The sequence below is a fragment of the Triturus cristatus genome, chromosome 8 (assembly GCF_964204655.1).
Source record: "Triturus cristatus chromosome 8, aTriCri1.1, whole genome shotgun sequence".
NCBI classification, from domain to species: domain Eukaryota; kingdom Metazoa; phylum Chordata; class Amphibia; order Caudata; family Salamandridae; genus Triturus; species Triturus cristatus.
The window spans coordinates 145,986,143-146,003,833 of NC_140591.1; the positions used below are offsets into that span (position 1 = coordinate 145,986,143).

At 46.7% G+C, this 17,691-nt stretch overlaps 1 protein-coding gene across 1 annotated transcript in view; it reads left to right on the top strand.

Moving 5' to 3' along the window:
• LOC146801703 (cell surface glycoprotein CD200 receptor 1-A-like) overlaps positions 1 to 17,691 on the top strand; it is a 281,333-nt gene that overhangs the window by 177,003 nt on the left and 86,639 nt on the right. The window contains exon 2 of the mRNA XM_085621165.1: positions 3,619 to 3,933. Coding sequence (XP_085477291.1) covers positions 3,619 to 3,933 — 315 coding nt within the window. The remainder of the gene's footprint in view (positions 1 to 3,618; positions 3,934 to 17,691) is intronic.

The window sequence follows — 17,691 nt, forward strand, 5'->3', positions numbered from 1 at the left end:
CCAGTTAAGAGCCTTCAGGTGAGGAGAAACGTGGTCATATTTTCTTGATCCGGTTATGAGTCTTGCAGCCACATTGAGACAAGCTTTTAGGGAAGCTGTGGGGATTTTGGTTGAACCCATTAGAGTCGTACAGCCAAATTCGATCCTTGAGCTGAATAAGGACTGGACTGCCAATTTAAGGTCTGAGTTTGTGATGAGTGGCTTCAATTTTCTAAGGTAGCTCTGGTGAAAGAGGGCACTCTTTATCATAGCGTTGATGTGGGTTTGCATGTTTAGGTTTTTTTCAAGTGTAATTCCAAGAGATTTAGTTGAGTCGACTAGGACTGGGGTGCAATTTAGAGCAGTGATCAGTTTTGTCCATTCCTTGACATCGGAGGAGCTTTTGGAAGGGAATATTAATAGGAATTCTGTCTTTTGCGCTTTTAGTTTAAGATGATTGCTAGTTAACCATTGTAGGGTCACCTTTAACCCATCATTCATTCTCTTGATCTCCTCCATAGAGCAAATCTTAATGTAGATCTGGATGTCATCTGCGTACATGTGAAAGGAGATATTAGCGTGCTGTAGAATTTCAGTTAGTGGTTGGACATAAAGATTAAATAGAGATGGAGATAGTGTTGCGCCTTGTGGGACTCCAATTGAGTTAGGGGACAGTGAGGATAGTTCCTGGTTAACGATGAGTGTGTTCTGTTCTGCAAGACTAATTTAAACCATTTTAGTACAGTTCCTGATTGCCCCATCCTGTTCTCTTGACAAGTTGTTGAATTATAGTGTTCCGTATGTTTATTAACGTTTACCATGTTATTAGGCGGGAGTAGATCCTTCTCACACGTTGCAACTAGTTGCTCATTGCTTAAGTTTCTATTGTCTCGTACCCACTGCTTAAGTTTGATGGATTGCGATATTTGGAATGTGATGATGTGGTGATCCGACCAATCGCAAGGAATGATTAGGTTTATTTTCACAGCCTTGACTCTAAAAATAATCCAATCTAATTTTGAGACTTTTGAATGTGTCGGCCTAGTGGAGACTTGTGTCAGATTCAGTTCTACTAGGAAGTCTTTGAGGATATTGACCTGTTTATCCTTAGATTCGTCCCAATGTAGATTGAAGTCACGTAGGAATATATCATTGGAGGTAGGGGAAGAATTTGCAGTAATGATCTCAATTAACTGGTTTATGAAAGGGGTATTGATACCTGGGGGATGGTAGAATGCACGTAGGTTGGATTGCTGATTATCTACAGTACTTATAGAAAGACCGAAGTATTCACAGGAGTCAAGAGGATCAGTGTGTAATTGGGTAACTGAGAGAGCCGAACTGTGTATGCAAGCGATACCTCCCCTTATTTTGTTTAGTCTGTCTTGCATCACAATGTTATAGTTAGAAGGAACCAGTAGATCCATGCAAGGTGATGATGATTCAGAGAGCCATGATTCAGTTATTATTGTCACGTCGACTTTATGACTAATGATGAGGGCAGCAATGTCTTAGGCATGTTTCACTGCTGACCCGCAGTTAACTAGTAGGCATAGTAGTGGTCTTGTTGTTTTCCCAGGCTGAATATCTTGATTACTGGCGGTTATAGGTACTCTTTTCAGATAATTAAGGTTGATTTTTCTATTTTTGGGCAAGGTGTCTCTATGTGCATTAGTTGGGACTGGTCTGGATTTATCGACTCTAGTGATCAGGAGAGTGGATGCAGACTCATAGGATCGAAGTAAGGCTTGGGTTTCATCCTCCGTTATACATTTCAGATGCTTTCTATTTGTTAGAGCCATGGATATCCACTTTAGCTTGAGTTGGAGATCTTGTACTGCTTCTTGAATAAGCTTAATTTTAGATTGAGTATTTTCTGTGAAGTGTATGATTTTCTTCATTTCTTGCAGTGCATATTGAATGTCCTGATATACACTATTGGATTGTAATTTAAAGTATTTCGATTTCCCTATGTGGAGATGAAGAAAGACTGGATATCCACACTTTTCCTGTGTGTGGTCTGGTTGACAACTCAAGACCCAATTGATTGGGATCAGTGATTTTTCCAGTGTTAGCTCTTTTTCTATTCAGGCGGGTGGCTGAGGATTCCTTGAGGGTAATCTGTGCAGAGATCCGGTTGTCATGTGAACTGGTTGTCGTATTTGCAGGATAAGAGCTCTGAATAGGTGCTGGGTAGACGATGCGTGTAGTGTATTTGGTCATGCATTGTGCTCATAGGTGAACGGGAAACATAGAGGCCTGTGGGATCCTTTTTAGATGCACTGGCTGAGCTTGGTAAACACGATGGAGGTGTGGTTGTTTTCCCATACAGTGAAAACATACTGCTAACATTCCTGATTCTGGATAGAGGGATTGAGACATTGAAGTAGGCAGAGAAGAGACAAAGCTACTTTAGAAATTTAAGTAGACCTTTTGCTAAGAGGTGCTGCTGATTAGCCTTCCTGTGGTAGTGCCATTTGGTAGGTAAGTAGTGGTGGTGCAAATGTGGGAATGCTGTTGTTCAAGGTGAAAGGGAACCCTTAGGAGAGGCCAACCTTTATCCTGTTCCTCATCACTCTTCAGTGTTTGATGACAGTCAGATGCGAAAAGCTCACACCTCTAAGTGTTGTGGGTGATCCAGACTTGATATCAGCCTGCTGTGAAGAGCATCGCTCTACAAAAAGGCTATGTCTGGAGAACAGCCTGGAAAGGACACTTTATAGGAGAACAACCGTAGACTAGTTCTGAAAGAGCACAGAGTGGATCCACACTCTCCTGTCTAAGTTGACTGTATACAAAGTATGACCCAGTTGTTGTTCCGGTTCCAAGTTCTCTATTGCCAGGGAACGGAGTGTTATGTAGACTATTCAGAGGACTGCTGTGCAGCCAGGACTGATGTTTGCCTACAGCGTTTATCGTAACAGTTCATAATAAACAGATCAGGCCTATCGCCATGATCATTTGTTTACCACCATAAGCAGTCCTGCTGTAGTGAGAATAAGCTTTGCCACAAGCTGAAAAGTGCCATACAAGCACTCTTTTAATTAGAAACACACAACTTTGGCACAGGAACCAACATGTGGGTGGAGCCGTAGCCCGTTTCTCAGCAGTACTCTGACAGCTCTTTTTTTGTCGATCACATTAGATGGGCAGCATCTGTGCTGTCAATCCAGACCTACAAATGCTGAAACGATCATTTAGGAATTTGTGCAAATTTCTCTCATGATACTACTTTGAGGTAAAAAGATTACCACACTTCGGATTTTCAGTACGAATCCAGGATTTACAATTCAAGAACAAACAGATTATTTGAAAGTGATTTTCAAATTCCGCCTCCGCGGTTTATCAGGTTTATCAGATCTATTCTTTATTACCGCCAGTCTTTTGCTTATAGCAGATCTTGAATCGCAAACGGAGCAGAAAAGATAAAAATGTCCAGTGATCTGAATAAAGCACATTTCTGCTATACCCGTCCTGCTGATAAGAGTGTGGTGGTGCATTAGCGATATTTCATATGCTAAATAAGTGGGCTGTACTGATGCCTGGGATGGTATCTGTGTTACTCGTCTCTGTGTTGTATGGCTAGCTGAAATAGTGTCCAGTGCACCTAACTTTGTTTACTGTTTTTTTTTGGTCCAGTACAAAAATACACGTTGGATGCAAGGAGTGGCCAGGAGATTGCTATTTACTGCTCAACCACACCGAGCGGCCAGCTATCAGCGAGGATCTGGAGGATAACAACGCACAATATAAACTACTGCCTTATGTCATTCCGAGCTGATACGGGAACAACATTTACAAACTGCAGTGGGCACCTAGGACGGATACCTGAAAATGAAACTTTCTCTGTTCTCCTTATAAATCCAGTTGGAATAAAGGATGACGGAATTTATATCTGTGAAACTACAAATACAACTGGCTTATACGTCAGCGACATTACGTTGAATGTACAAGGTAAGACTGATGTCAACCAGACAGACCTACAACTGATTCTCTCTTGGGCTACCATTCTAGGTTAGAGCTAGTGTTGGAGCGTATGTGGACGAACACAGGGGGCTCTGGTGGCCAGCAGGTTTGGGGGAACACTTAAAGGAGGGTTGGGGGGGCTGATGCTATTGCACGTGAAGAGACTGGATAGCAGTGGAGGTAGAGGAGGAGGTGGCACCGGGTGGGACTGAAGGAAGCACCGGGTGCAAGAACTCCATGAGGAGCAGTGAGCAGCTACCACTGGGTGGAGGCAGAAGGAACAGCGATGAGCAGAGGGCTGCAGTGCTTAACTTGAGCAGGTGGGGCCCACTGGCATCTGTCTCTGGGCACCAGCACTTATTTTTCCTCATCAGACTTTGACCCAGAACAACAGAGAGGAAAACACACCAGGGGGAAGAAGGAGGAAGAAGAAAGATGGAAAAGAATGATAAAGGGAGAATGCAGAAAGAAAAAGAATGTATTTGAGTGAGTGTGAGAAGCAGGGAGTGTCTAGTCATGGATTAAAGATGCGTGCGGGGGAACCAAGACTATGCAGCCTTAGTATTCGCCACCAGGGTCTTCTGCAGCGGCAACTTCTGAGCATAGGTTTGGGCTCCAGCACTTATTATTTTACAAATTAAGCACTGGAGGACTGTATGGACAGAAGAAAGCAGCAGACATGAACTATGTAATAAGGGTCTTTGGTTGCAATCAGAGCGAGAAGGTGGAGAGGTTGGACACTGGTGTTGGGGACGGGGCACCAGAGGACGTGCAGAAAGACCATAGGAAGCACAGTTGGTGAGCACTAGAGAAAGGGGCATGGGAGTTGGGAAACCCACAGGTAGACCCTAGAGGAGGGGCTGAACAGGCATCTCACAAACCAGATGACATGATAGCTGTGTTCCGGGACAGTGGTAGACGAAGGAACAGAAGAGCTATGCAAGAAATCTCAAAAGACTGCTTGAACATGCCTGGTTCATATCTGTGCACCAGGAGCCAGTGCTAGGCTTCAGACACCGTTCATGTAGATCAAACATGTTGCTAGACACGTACAGACATCTTAAGCGATCTGCAGCCCACTCTGGTATCACATATGGAGCTTGTATTGTATTTTATTCTAGTATTTGTATAGCGCTTTCCCACCCCTGAGTAGGTCTCTGAAGCACTGGTCAGTGAGGGCGGCATGCTACACGGTGCGGCTGTCGGTTGGAAGAGTGTTGTCTTTGAGCCTGTGTCGGAAATGTTTCCAGGTCCTGCGTGTTGACCACCGAGGTGCAGTTATCGTGTCATGAAATGCAGCGCTTAGAGGTGTGATGGATGAGATCTTTATCTTGGCCCAGCATTTGGCTCAAAGTACTCTTAAAGATTTTGGGGAACATCAGCACATGACATGTCACGCTTCAACCGCACTCCCATGACACTGCCAAACATGAGGTGAAAAGTGTGACTGCACATAACAGATTTAGAGTAAAATATTCTCCCAATTGTGCCGGCTTAATATGCAAAAAAAGAAAATATTCACAAAATCTGTGAAGAAAGAATCTGTGGGAAAATTCTCAAAAGTTGTCATATGTTTGGGATATATTCTAAGTGCAAATACACTGGAAAATAATGGCCCTATTGAGAGCAACACCATAACCAACAACCAAAAATGTAATACGCAGTAGGCTTTAATAAGTAACAAATGGTATTTTATTAAAATGAAACTTATTAGTGTAGATTGAAATGGAGTGGGCAGTGAAAAAATATAGATTTTAGTGTTTTAATCGATTCTGCAAAAAAAAACATAACATTTTACATTGTGTTTATTTATTCTCCACCATCATTAGAAAGCCACGCAATATTCTGTCCAGAATAATATAAGACATTAACTATATTGACATTTAGTAAAATAAGGGGACAGAACACTGCGTTTTGTGTTTTTTCATCATAACTGTCAAATAATCCCATGTCATAAGGGTGGTTTCAGCTAGATCACATTTTTTAACTAAATCACCGTGCATGTTGGGACTTGCAGTTTCATTATGCGTATGCATGTCTTGTCTAAACACACTCCTCTGTCATTGAGTGAATAATAAACAGAACTGTCAGAAAGTCACTTTAAGGACATGTCGCCACTAGACAGCTGTGTTGTATGTGTTGTACTTACATTAATCAGAAACCTCACTGTGGCAGACTTACATATCTTAAAGTAAGTTTAGTAGCATACAAACACTGGTAAATCAAACAGAAATATATTACGAATAGTTATATAACGTGAAGAAACTTCCGTTAATGTTAGATAATTTTTCATAATATTTTGTGTTTGATCCACAGCTTTTACTTATGTCCGCCCGCCATCCCCGCAGTGTTGGGACCGGCCGCCAGATATGCAGTGCCGCACCACGAATTAGGATGCCACCGCCACCCTGGTGGTCGCATTCCACAGTTTTAACATTGCGCCGGGTGCTGCTTACAGCAGCAGCTGCCGCAATGCCAAATTGCCATGTTGTGCCTTTCCATGCACAACGTGGCAGGCACCGTGCGGTGCCTACCGCCTTGTGCATGGAAATGGAGGTGGGTACCATGGATACTCTACTCCCCCACCCCCTGGGGGCCCGCAACGGGCCACCCTTAGCAATTCCCCGCCAGCCTTGCAGAGCCGCCATGGAAAGGCCTTTCAATCCCAGCATCCTAATATGGATGGCGGTGCCTGCTAGGCACCGCCACCATATTGTGGCCCAAGTCCACCCGGCCGGCAATTGGAATGATTTCCGGCCGGCGGAAAAGCGTCAGACACACTTTGCGTCCACCGCGATAACCCCCTCCATTATAATAAGGCGTGGGGTAAATCAGGTTGCGATGGCCGGCTGTGGCGATCCGCCCACCATCGTAATCAGCCACTAAGTTCGGACACTTACCAATTCGCACTCAAAACAGCACATCTATCCACTGATATCTTGTGTTGCGCCCATCAGGAGCTAAGCTTTCAGAATATGAAGATGTCATATTGGAAATTCGGGACCCTGATTTATTCATTACCCTGCATTTTGCAGCACATGTAGAAAGGGGAAAAAGCCTCAGAGGATTGTTTTTGTGCAGGAAGGTGTCCTGCTCTGGCGCTAGGCTGCACTCAGTGCGTCAGTGCAGTAAGAGGGCCTGCACTTAGTAGATATGGCACACTCCTGCCCTCTTTTGTCTTGCTGTGTTGCGTTTCATGACTTATTAGTGAATCTGGCCCCTAGTTTCGGATACGGTGGTGCCATAAAGAAGTCAAAATCAAAATATCAGTCCCTAGTAGGTTAAGGGTCCCCCATGAACTAAAGAACTGCAACTATTCTAAGAATAATTTCTGAGAAGTCTGATGTCCAGATACATTTCTCAAACATAGACATAGTGGTCGTAGCTCAGATTGATATTTTGGCATATTGAAGATTATGGACTACTGGTTCCTAGAGACCCAGAATTAATCATTGTCACCTTGGGGGAGGGGGTTGGCTGGAATCAAAGACTATTTGACAGCCGAGTAGCAGGCTTAGGAAAGGGAAAGTTAATTCTGCAGCCAGTGATAGAGAATGTGATGGAACATGTAAGAGTGAATTTAGACTATCCAGTTTATTTTAAATCAGGGACCAAAAAAACCTTAGTCGCCCATACAGTCACTAGTTGCCGCTCTGTACCTGAAAGCTGACCAGAGGGACTTGGAAGCACCATTTCTACAATATGTTTTTTTCTATCCTCTCAATTGGATTGAATCAGAGTTCTCAAGGATGATTGCGGTGGATTCCTTGTAGTTGAATCTTTGGATCTACTTCTCTCAGACTCCCAAAGACTTTTGAATTCTAAGAATGTGGATGCAATCTTCAAAGTAGTTAGACTCCAAATAATGTTGTGTTGAAAGCAGGAGCATTTTGCAAAGGCTGTGAAGTAAACTTCAGAGAACTTCACCTGTCAAGCAAATATTCTTGAAAAAAAGCATTTTCAGAAGAATTTTCAGGCAAAATGAGAAAATTGTCATGCTGAAGATACATTTTTGCTCAGATTTCTTTTCAGGAAAGAAAACCTTTGCTGGATATGTATCTCATTCTAAAAAAAACACTTTATCAACATTTGCGAGGTTTATAAGAATTGAATTCACAAAGTTTGTGTTGGAAAACCCTTGACAGCTGGCAGCTGGCACTTTTGTCATTTACACATGACAAATCATGTTGCAGGACTTCATAATATTATATATAATTGTTTAGGAGAAGGCCTACAGCTCGGCTGTTTTGGAGAACTTACAAAGGCAAGACCCCTTTCCAATAAGCCTTGTTCCAACATTCCCCAGAGCCATCAATAGGACATTTATGGTTCTTTTATTGGATGTCGAGGAGCCATCAAAAAAAGGAGGAACCCCACCTACACTAGTTGGAGAATAATATTTCACCAACAGATTGAGAAACTCATCAAGAAGACATTGGAGGCCAGAGGGACATGGCCTTACCCCGAGGGAGTGACCAGCACAGCTCGAGCGCTGTGGTCGGCTGACTGCCAGAACGCAATTAAAACCCCTGTGGTGAATCCCCGCTACTATTCAAAGTGGGGGGAGTGGGCCGGGGGTGGTGGGTGAAAGTGCCTTCCCTGCCGAGAAACGACGGCCACGAGGAGAGTTGGAGCAGCAGCCGTGGGGCTTTCCAAGATGGCGGTGCCCACAAAGAAGCAGTGACCCTGGCGATGAGGCTCTGTTGGCAGCAGCAGGGATAGCACTGGAGCCCCTGGATCGGGAGGGGCTCCTTCCCTGCCTCTGCAAACCCTGTTCTGGCTCGGGAGCTTCTCTAGGTGAGCGCGGAGACTGGGCGAATTGCAGCGGCCTGTTAGAAGAAGCACATGGTTGAACTCAAGGCTGCGATCAGAGCAGACGGCGATGGGGAGAGGAACTGAGGCAACGGCGCTGTGGCCACCCGAGGCAGTGGCAAATACTCTCTGAAAGTGAGCTCGCCTCTGTGGGTCGACCGGCAAAGGAGAGGGCACCTGTGGGGCCTCAGGACAGGGGTGGGCCCCCCACTAGCGAGACGAGCTGAGCGCTGGCCCAGCGCCCTTCAGTGGAGAGAGTAGCAGCGGAGGAGCGGCATATGGTGGCCCGACCGGGCAATAAGCCCGCGTTGGAAATGACATTGTCCTGCAGCTGGGGAGTGCACTGGGGCTGAGACTTCGAGGCCCCATGAGAGAGTGCACCAGCGTGCAGTGGAGGTGGCAGCGGGGGAACCCGAGGACGGGAGGGGCGCCGCCCCACACAATAGGAGCTGCGGGAGGGGCACCCCCCACACACTAGGAGCTGCATTTTATGCCCCATAGCCTGGCAGCAGAAGGTAAAGAAGCGGAATGCCAGCACCAAGGAAGAGGACTAATATAGTTGCTCCGGCCTATAGTAGGGAGCCACAGGAGACTGAGGCGAGGGACCTGCAGGGCGAACTGTGTTGAGTGGGACATCCCCTTCCCCCAGTGGAGAGCGCAGCGAAGACAGATATCTAACGCGGAGGGCCAGGAAGCTGGTGCAGGGGTGAGACGCGCTGAAGCGTTGGAACTGAGGCCCGCGAATAGTATGTTTTCGCACAAGCCATTGTAGAAGAGACAACTCAATAGGCTCTGGATGGGGAACTGCGTATAGCGGTTGCAAGAGTCCTGCTGGTCAAACAGGCAGGTGGAGTGTGGCGGCTGGGCAGGAAAGACGACTGTGCTAATCTGGCCCTGTTCAGGAGACTCTCCTCCAGTAAGCCACCGATGGAAAGGGCATCAGAGAACTAGGTGGCCTGAGCCTGACAAGACGAGGTACACCTGCGAAGCTCGAGGAGAATTGGGCCCAGACCTGAACTGCAACCGGAGGGTGCTGATGCAGAGACCTTCCCCGAGGAACACTGAGTCAGTATTGACGTGGGTACAGACCTAACTGGGCCTACTTAACCTGAGCGCAGTCGGTGCGGATGCAGCCACCTGACGGATCCCCGTGAGAGTGAGGCAAGAGTTGGAAGAAATGCCTTATGTGCGCATGGCGCACCAGAGGCGGGACCAATTGGAAAGGAGTGATGGAGAAGATACCCAAAAAGAAAGACAGAGAGGAGGCTCTAGGGGATGGAGGAGAAAGGGAGACCTCAGGCACAAGTGGAGCACCCCGGGGATCCCACACTCCAGGACATTACCTCCTCCAGTGAGTGCTTGGAAGCTAAAATTGACACACTGGACTCAGACCTGGGCATCCCTAGAGAAGATCACTGGAGGCTCGCGGAGCGAGTAACAACGAACGAGAGCCAGCTCTCAGAGAATTTGCCGGACATAGTGGAAATGAAGAAGCAGCTGACAATACTTGAAGGGAAGGTACGCACGCTTGAATTCCGAGCAGAGGAAGCCAAAAATAGATTGATCAGGAACAACCTATGCATTGTAGGCCTGCCTGAAAGAATAGAAGGCCGCAACTTGGTGGACTATCTTGAAAAATGGCTGCATGAGGAAGTAGCGCCGGACGGCCTGTCAAGCTTCTTTGCTTTAGAGAGAGAACACAGAGTACCGACAAAACCACCCATAACAGGAGCTCCACCCCAAATGGTCATAGCGAAACTCCTCCATTACAGAGATAGAGATCACATTCTGGCTCAAACAAACCACAAGGGAGACATATAAGTGGACAACTCCACAGTGCGAATCTTCCCATACTTTTCCAGAGATGTGGAAAGACAGAGGAGATCTTTCCGGGAGGTGAATAAAAGACTAAGCCAACTGAAGTATAATTACGCAACACAATACCCGGCCAAGCTGTGAGTGACCACAGAGGGTGGAGTGGAATTCTTCAGAACCCCACAAGAGGCCTGGGAGTGGCTAGAGAGGCATGAAGGAGTAGGACCGCTGTGAGAGCTCGGACAGTGGCGACAAAGGTAGAAACGTTCTCGGTATAGACGGGGCGTGAGGTAGACCCTGGCCCCCACGCTAGAGGAAGCGCAATCGTAGCGCCAAAATGCAAAGCAGGTGGTGGCGCTGATAAGTGGGAAAGGGAGAGATCATACGCCAAATATTGTGAGGAAGGAACACCACAAAAAAGTCCATGAACTCTAGTCTTCTGTCTTCTAAATTTCTTTATTTATCACAAACGTGGTATCTTCAATTGATGATGATTCAATAATTCACAAAATATTGGTCTTCCAAATACATTTCACAAAGCTTTATCAACCTCTTAGCCCTTGTTAAGCCAACACGTTTCGTCCTACCCTTAGGACTTCCTCAGGGCAAAAACTATCATGGATTTCGATATGATATGTGAAAAAACAGCCGGGATTTATTGAGCCCCGGGCAGAAGAGAAGGTCTTTGAGATATAACGCTCTTGCCACGATTATATTCGGAAGTTGTTGGCATTATGGATGAATTTTGCCTTTTATTAGAGGTATTTAACTTACGTTGAGAAAGATTGGTTATAATTTCTGAGACAAGGACTGTTTTTTCACATATCGTATCGATATCCATGATAGTTTTTGCCCTGAGGAATTCCTAAGGGTAGGACGAAACGCGTTGGCTTAACAAGGGCTAAGAGGTTGATAAAGCTTTGTGAAATGTATTTGGAAGACCAATATTTTGTGAATTATTGAATCATCATCAATTGAAGATACCACGTTTGTGATAAATAAAGAAATTTAGAAGACAGAAGACTAGAGTTCATGGACTTTTTTGTGGTGTTCCTTCCTCACAATATTTTATGTTTATGGACTTCATGGTTGTATGACAGTGAACCATTGGAAGTTGAGCACCTAAGAACATTTTTTTGGGGGGGAATTCATGACTTAGTGCGCACAGCAGAAACCCTTCACTGTCATTGGTTATAGAGAGATCATACGCCACCTGAGGGCAGTGAGGCAACAGCGGACTCTGACTCTGAACAGGGGTCCAGTGAGTCATAGGTACAGAGTGTTATACTTCCGGATGTGACACCGCAGTTGGCAAACGAGATCGCCTAGGCAAGGAGAGATGGGACATTTGAAATGCCTGACCCACTAACAAGGTACTGGGGTTACTATGGGGAGGATGCTACGGGGGTCCCCTGTGAGCTCAGAACAGGGTGGCGACTGCGAAGGCCGGTGGAGCAATGGATGGGCTTTCTCCTCCCTCGCACTTGACTAATCGAACTGCAAGCAGTCTCTTGTGGACTCACAGTTTTAGTTTGGATGGGGTGTTTTCCAACTTGTCCTGGGGGTGGGTGTTGGGGGAACTGTTTACTGTTGGTACGGGAGGGACACAATGAGTTGCAATGCGTAGAGATTTAATATACAGTAGCTGGGGAGTGCATGCTGGGGGAAGGGTTCCAGGTGGGAACAGGGCGGAGACTTCTGACATTACCATATGGCTGACCTACAGAAATATAAGTGCATGTCGTGGAACATCAGAGGTATGCACACAATGATGAAAATATATAAGGTCCTCTCTTACATTAGAAAACGCGGGCCCAGATAGCTTACTACAGGAGACGCACCTCACACAAAAAGAGGGGACCGCATTACAGCGACGCTGGAGGGGCCAACTCTATTACACTACATATTTGGCATATGCAAGAGGAGTGCTAATATGGATCCAGGCAGGGGTTCCTTTCAAACTGGTGGACTCATTATAGACCCGGAGGGTTGATACGTAGCAGTACGGGGTTGACTGGAGCCCCTGGAACTAAACATAGTGAGAATTTATGCCCCCAGTGCAGAGCAGCCAGCCTTTTTCACCCGACTGAGCCATTGCCTGACTCCATATTTGACTGGGGCTACCTTAATGGGGGGAGACTTTAACAGTGTGGATGATATGCAGATCCCACCCTCCACTGCAAGGCTCCCAAGTAGCATGCGCCTCGCATGCATTCAATACATGGCGACAGAGCTGGGGGCTCGCAGACACCTGGAGAACCTTACACCCTCAAGACAGGGACTACTCCTACTTCTCTGCGGTCCATGATTTGCACGTACATATGGATGCCTTTTTGTGCATGGCACACATACAGCGCCAAGTTCTTACTACAGAATATCTCACGTGCACAATATCGGCTCATAACCCAGTGGTCTTGTCATTGGGATGGGCACACTCCGGGGCATCTATTCCCACTTGGAGGCTTCGCTCTGACACCCTGGACGACCAGGTCTTTCGGGAGGAGATCAGAGGAGAAATCACACAATATTTTGCGGATAGCGCAGGGACGGCCTTCTTACAGAATGCAGAATGGGATGCCTTTAAGGTGTTCTTGAGAGACCAGTGCATAGCCCGCACTACCGGGTCAGGTCACCCTCCTGAGGGAGGTGGAAGAGGCAGAGATGACCCTCAGGGGATTGGAGCGTAGGCGGCCAGGCACCCTGAGCTCCACCAAGCAGTGCTAGCAGCCAAAGAGTAGGTGGCGAAACAGACGGAGAGGCTCAGATGTTTCGACTATAAGAAATACTTAGAGCGCCCCCATGCGGAAAGGGATAAGTCAGGATTCCTCCTAGCATGGCAGGTGAACCAGGTGAGTAGGGGCCCCCCACTGGTGGAAATATAGGATTAGGAAAGAGTCGGGCATTATACGCAGGTAAAAGATCAACAAGATCTTCGCTCGCTATTATGCCAGAGTGTACAAGGGATCAGCACAATGTGATATTGAGGAGGTCCAGGAATATCTTCCAGGATTACAGATGACAAGGTTGGACCCTGATGAGTCTGAGAGCCTAGGAGCAGATATTACGCAGTGCAAGGTGAGGGTCGCCATAAAGTGCATGGCGTGTAACAAGACCCCGGGCACTGACGGCCTGCCGGACAAATTTTACGTGGCATATGTGAAGAAGCTTACGCCTAGATTGATTGCATTATATCAGGAGGCTTGTGACGCCTGAACACTACCGGAGAGCAGTAGAGAGGCTCTTATTGCCCTGGTGCCAAAGCCCAGGAAGCAGGCGCACAACTTCACAGCCTACGGACCATTATCCATGCTGAAGAGGGATTATAAAATATTAAGCAAGATATTAGCGCTGTGCCTATTGCCCCACATGTCTGCACTGATCCATGCAGACCAAGCAGGGTTTAACCTGGGGCAGAACACGGCCATAATCATAAGGTGACTCATGACTGTTATGGAATCCAACGAGTATGACAAGCAGGAGGTGGCAGTGTTCGCTGTGGACACCGAGAAGGCCTTTGATAGCCTTGAGTGGCACTTCTTCTATGAGGTCTTGTCTAAGCTGGGACTGGGGGAGGCTTTTTTGCATGGGTAAGACTACTCTATGCAACCCCTATAGCCCGAGTGCATACCGGGAAACCTATCTCGCCTAGACAGAGGGTGGAATGAGGCACGAGGCAGGTATGCCCCCTGTCCCCGCTGATGTTCGCCCTCGCCATGGAACCCCTGGCGTGCAGGGCGAGCAGCGGGCATGACTATGGTGGCCTGCAGACATTAGAAGTGAAACACTGTATACCTTGTACACAGATGACCTCCTGTTGTTTCTCAGCAACACAACCACTGAGCTGAGAGGGGCGCGGGACATGCTGGCCCAGTTTGGTGGGCTCTCTGGCCTTAAGGTCAACTGGCAAAAATCAAGACTTTACCCTATGGTGGCTAATAACCCCTCGCCGCCTGAGCTACGGAACTTACAGTGGGAACCTGACTTCCTGACTTGGAGTCAAAATATACCATGGCACAGCCGAATTGTTAGAGGGCAATATAGGCAGAGCGATACGCTCAATACGGTCCTCTATGGAGTTCTGGGGGACATTGCCGCTCTCGGTCACTGGACGAGTGGCAGTTCTGAGAATGGTGGCACTCCCGAGGCTTCTGTATTATTTTGGTGCATTCCTGGTGTGCATTCCACGAGCGATAGTGTCCTTTATCTGGGGGACGGGACGCAGGAGGGTAGCGCTGACCACGTTGAAGCGCTCCTCATCTGAGGGACGCTTGGTGGTCTCCGACTTTGAAGGATATTACATAGCAACCAAGCTGTACTGGCTGATTCAATCATTAGCAACCAAACAAAACCCAGACAGGGAACAAACTCCTGGCCGCACCGGATGCCCTAACCCTCGCAAAGATACTACGACTGGTGCGGAGGAACCCATCGGGAAACACAGCAGAAACCAGGGTAGTGGTACGCTGCTGGCCAGATATCTGTGGCGGGTGGGAGCCAGATCCCCTTATTCTTTGGACTTACCCATAACAATGTTACGTTGCCTACTGCAGGGAGAGCACTGGACGGGGCTAGAGAACTGGGAAGAGGCAGGCTTAAAAGTGATGGGGGACCTATATAGAGACACAGAAATGCTCTCTTTTGAAGAGTTGCAAGCGACATATGATTTGCCGGGGGTTCAGTTTTTAAGGCATAGAGCGCTCACTAGGAGGGCTTAGGAAGCACTGGGGCATGGACAGTGCAGAGCCTTGCACGCTGACTGGATGCAGATATGTAGCATTGTCATCAGGAATGGTAAAAACGTTCTCCTGTCTCTACAAAGCGATCAAACAAGACATGCAGAGACAGCTGGAATGCCTGTGACTGCAGTGGGAGGAGGACCTGGGGAAACAGATCCCGGAGAAAGATTGGCACATGATACTGGAACAGACCCGAAAGGCATCTAGGAATGCGAGATTCAAATTAATACATTTTTACATACTCCACAGAGCATTTCTCACCCCATCCTGCAATAGGCGATACTTTGGAGTGAAGACTGCGGCATGCCACAGATACAGAGAGAGGGAAGCACACATGATGCACATGTCCTGGAATTGCTCCACATTGCAAATGTTTTGGGAGGAGGTAAGGTACACGATAGGCAACCTCATTGACAAAGAGCTACCACAAACCTCAGACCACTACTTGTTGGGATAGTTCCCGAACACGGCCAAAAACAAGACGACTGGCAAGTTCCTGGACCTGGCTTACGTGCTGGCCAAGCGAAGTTAGCAGGAAACTGGAAAACGCCTGGGGGACAACGGATAGGCACATGGAAAAAGGAATTGGAAAAATGGACGGGCGGAAGGTAGACTCCGACTCAGAGAAGCCAGACGGGGTATGGGTAACATAGACCGGACGAGGGCATGGGAACGCCCTGTAGGTAAGTTAGCAGCTGACAGACAGGGATCCAGCAGGACAGACTCCCCACAACCCGCAGCGCAGGATCAGGAGAGGGGAGGAGGTGGACAGATTGGGCCAGGAATAATCTGCGCCTCAGCACTTTAAAACAAGACTTGACCTATTGAGACCTAGCGGCACCCAGCGACACTTTTACCTGAACCCAATAGTGACTCAAGGGGGTGGGAGAGTTTAGTAACAGGGGACTTTGACTAATTTTACCAGAGAGCAACTGTATTCAGTGTATGCATAATGAATAATATGAATTATATTGATGGATAGACACGTTTACCCCCTTGTATCTATCTGAGAGACATTGTTAATTGGAAAGTAAGTGCTTGAGATTATCATATTAGGCTACTTTCTCCCCTCCCTAAGTTCAAGCGCAGTTGGGTGAAGGGTCAGCTTGGTAAAGTAGTCAGCTCTGCAGCAGCATATTTAGGAATTTTTAAATTTAGGGCCATCACATTGGTGCCAGTATGATAATGGCAATAGGGATATTACGCCATACTTTTCAGGTACAAAATTCAAATGTGGAGTACAAGCTAGTCCAGCTTTTGCAGTAGTTCAGTTTCCTGATAAATAATCTAACCGTGCATCCAGAAACGTTTACTCATACATGTCCTTCTTGTACTTTCCCACCTTATCGTATCTCTTCTGGGAATACAATAGTGAATTGTCCCATTCTGATGGAGGTGCAACCACTTTTAGTCATCCACATTATTGGGAAACTACCTCTCATGTCAGATGGGCTTTGTGGGAGTTAGTAGAACAAGCATTTGCAATGCAATCAGGCTCGCCTTTGGGACCTTATATGTATTTAGCTGTGCAGCACATTAGCCTGGGTGCTGAAACATCTACTGTTCTTTAACATGGAGGGAATGTAAGCATCAAACTGCGTGACACACCAGGTATGGGAGCACATAGAGAAATATTGCCTTTCAGCGGGAAATGGTATAGTCCAAAGCTCTGTTTTTAATATAAAATCAGTGCCTTCGGTGGTCATTTCACTGAAAATACAAGATTTGAAAAAAATATTATTGTCCATGGGTGCTTGTGGAAGACAATTTCTATGGACTGGAATCTAGAGAAGGCTAAAGTAATTCTGGTATTTTACTGACATCTGCTGGTCGTTTTCTATCAAGAAAGTTAAATGGAGGCAGTTGCCAAAAAAATTTAAAAAAGAAAGTCCCCCAGCAGAAAGCAATTCTAGTATTTTACTGACCTCTGCTGGTCGTTTTCTATCAAGATAGTTAAATAGAGGCAGTTGAACAGAAAAAAAGTCCCTACGCGGAGCAGACAAGTCCTAGGGCTGATCTCCAGAGCCCACAAAGTACATACACATATAAGTATATAATAAGTATATACTAAAGTAGGGGGGGGAGTTAGGCAATCAGAAAATGAAGTAGTGATGAGGATCTCAAGGGCAACGAAGGACTTATTTCCCCAGCTCCGCCTCAGTCCTCAGTGAGAATATTCTCCCTTCTGATTCCCAACGTTGTACTTGTAGCAACTGCCCCACACTGACGCATGCATTAATTACCCCTAGAGAAGTTGGCAAATTGTTTTACTTCCTCCCCTGGACTGAACCTTCTGCCTTGAACAGGCACTGTCGCCGAAGGCACCAATACCTATAAGTAGCTTTTGCTGAATGTTTACCTCAAAGTACATCTGCTGTCTTCA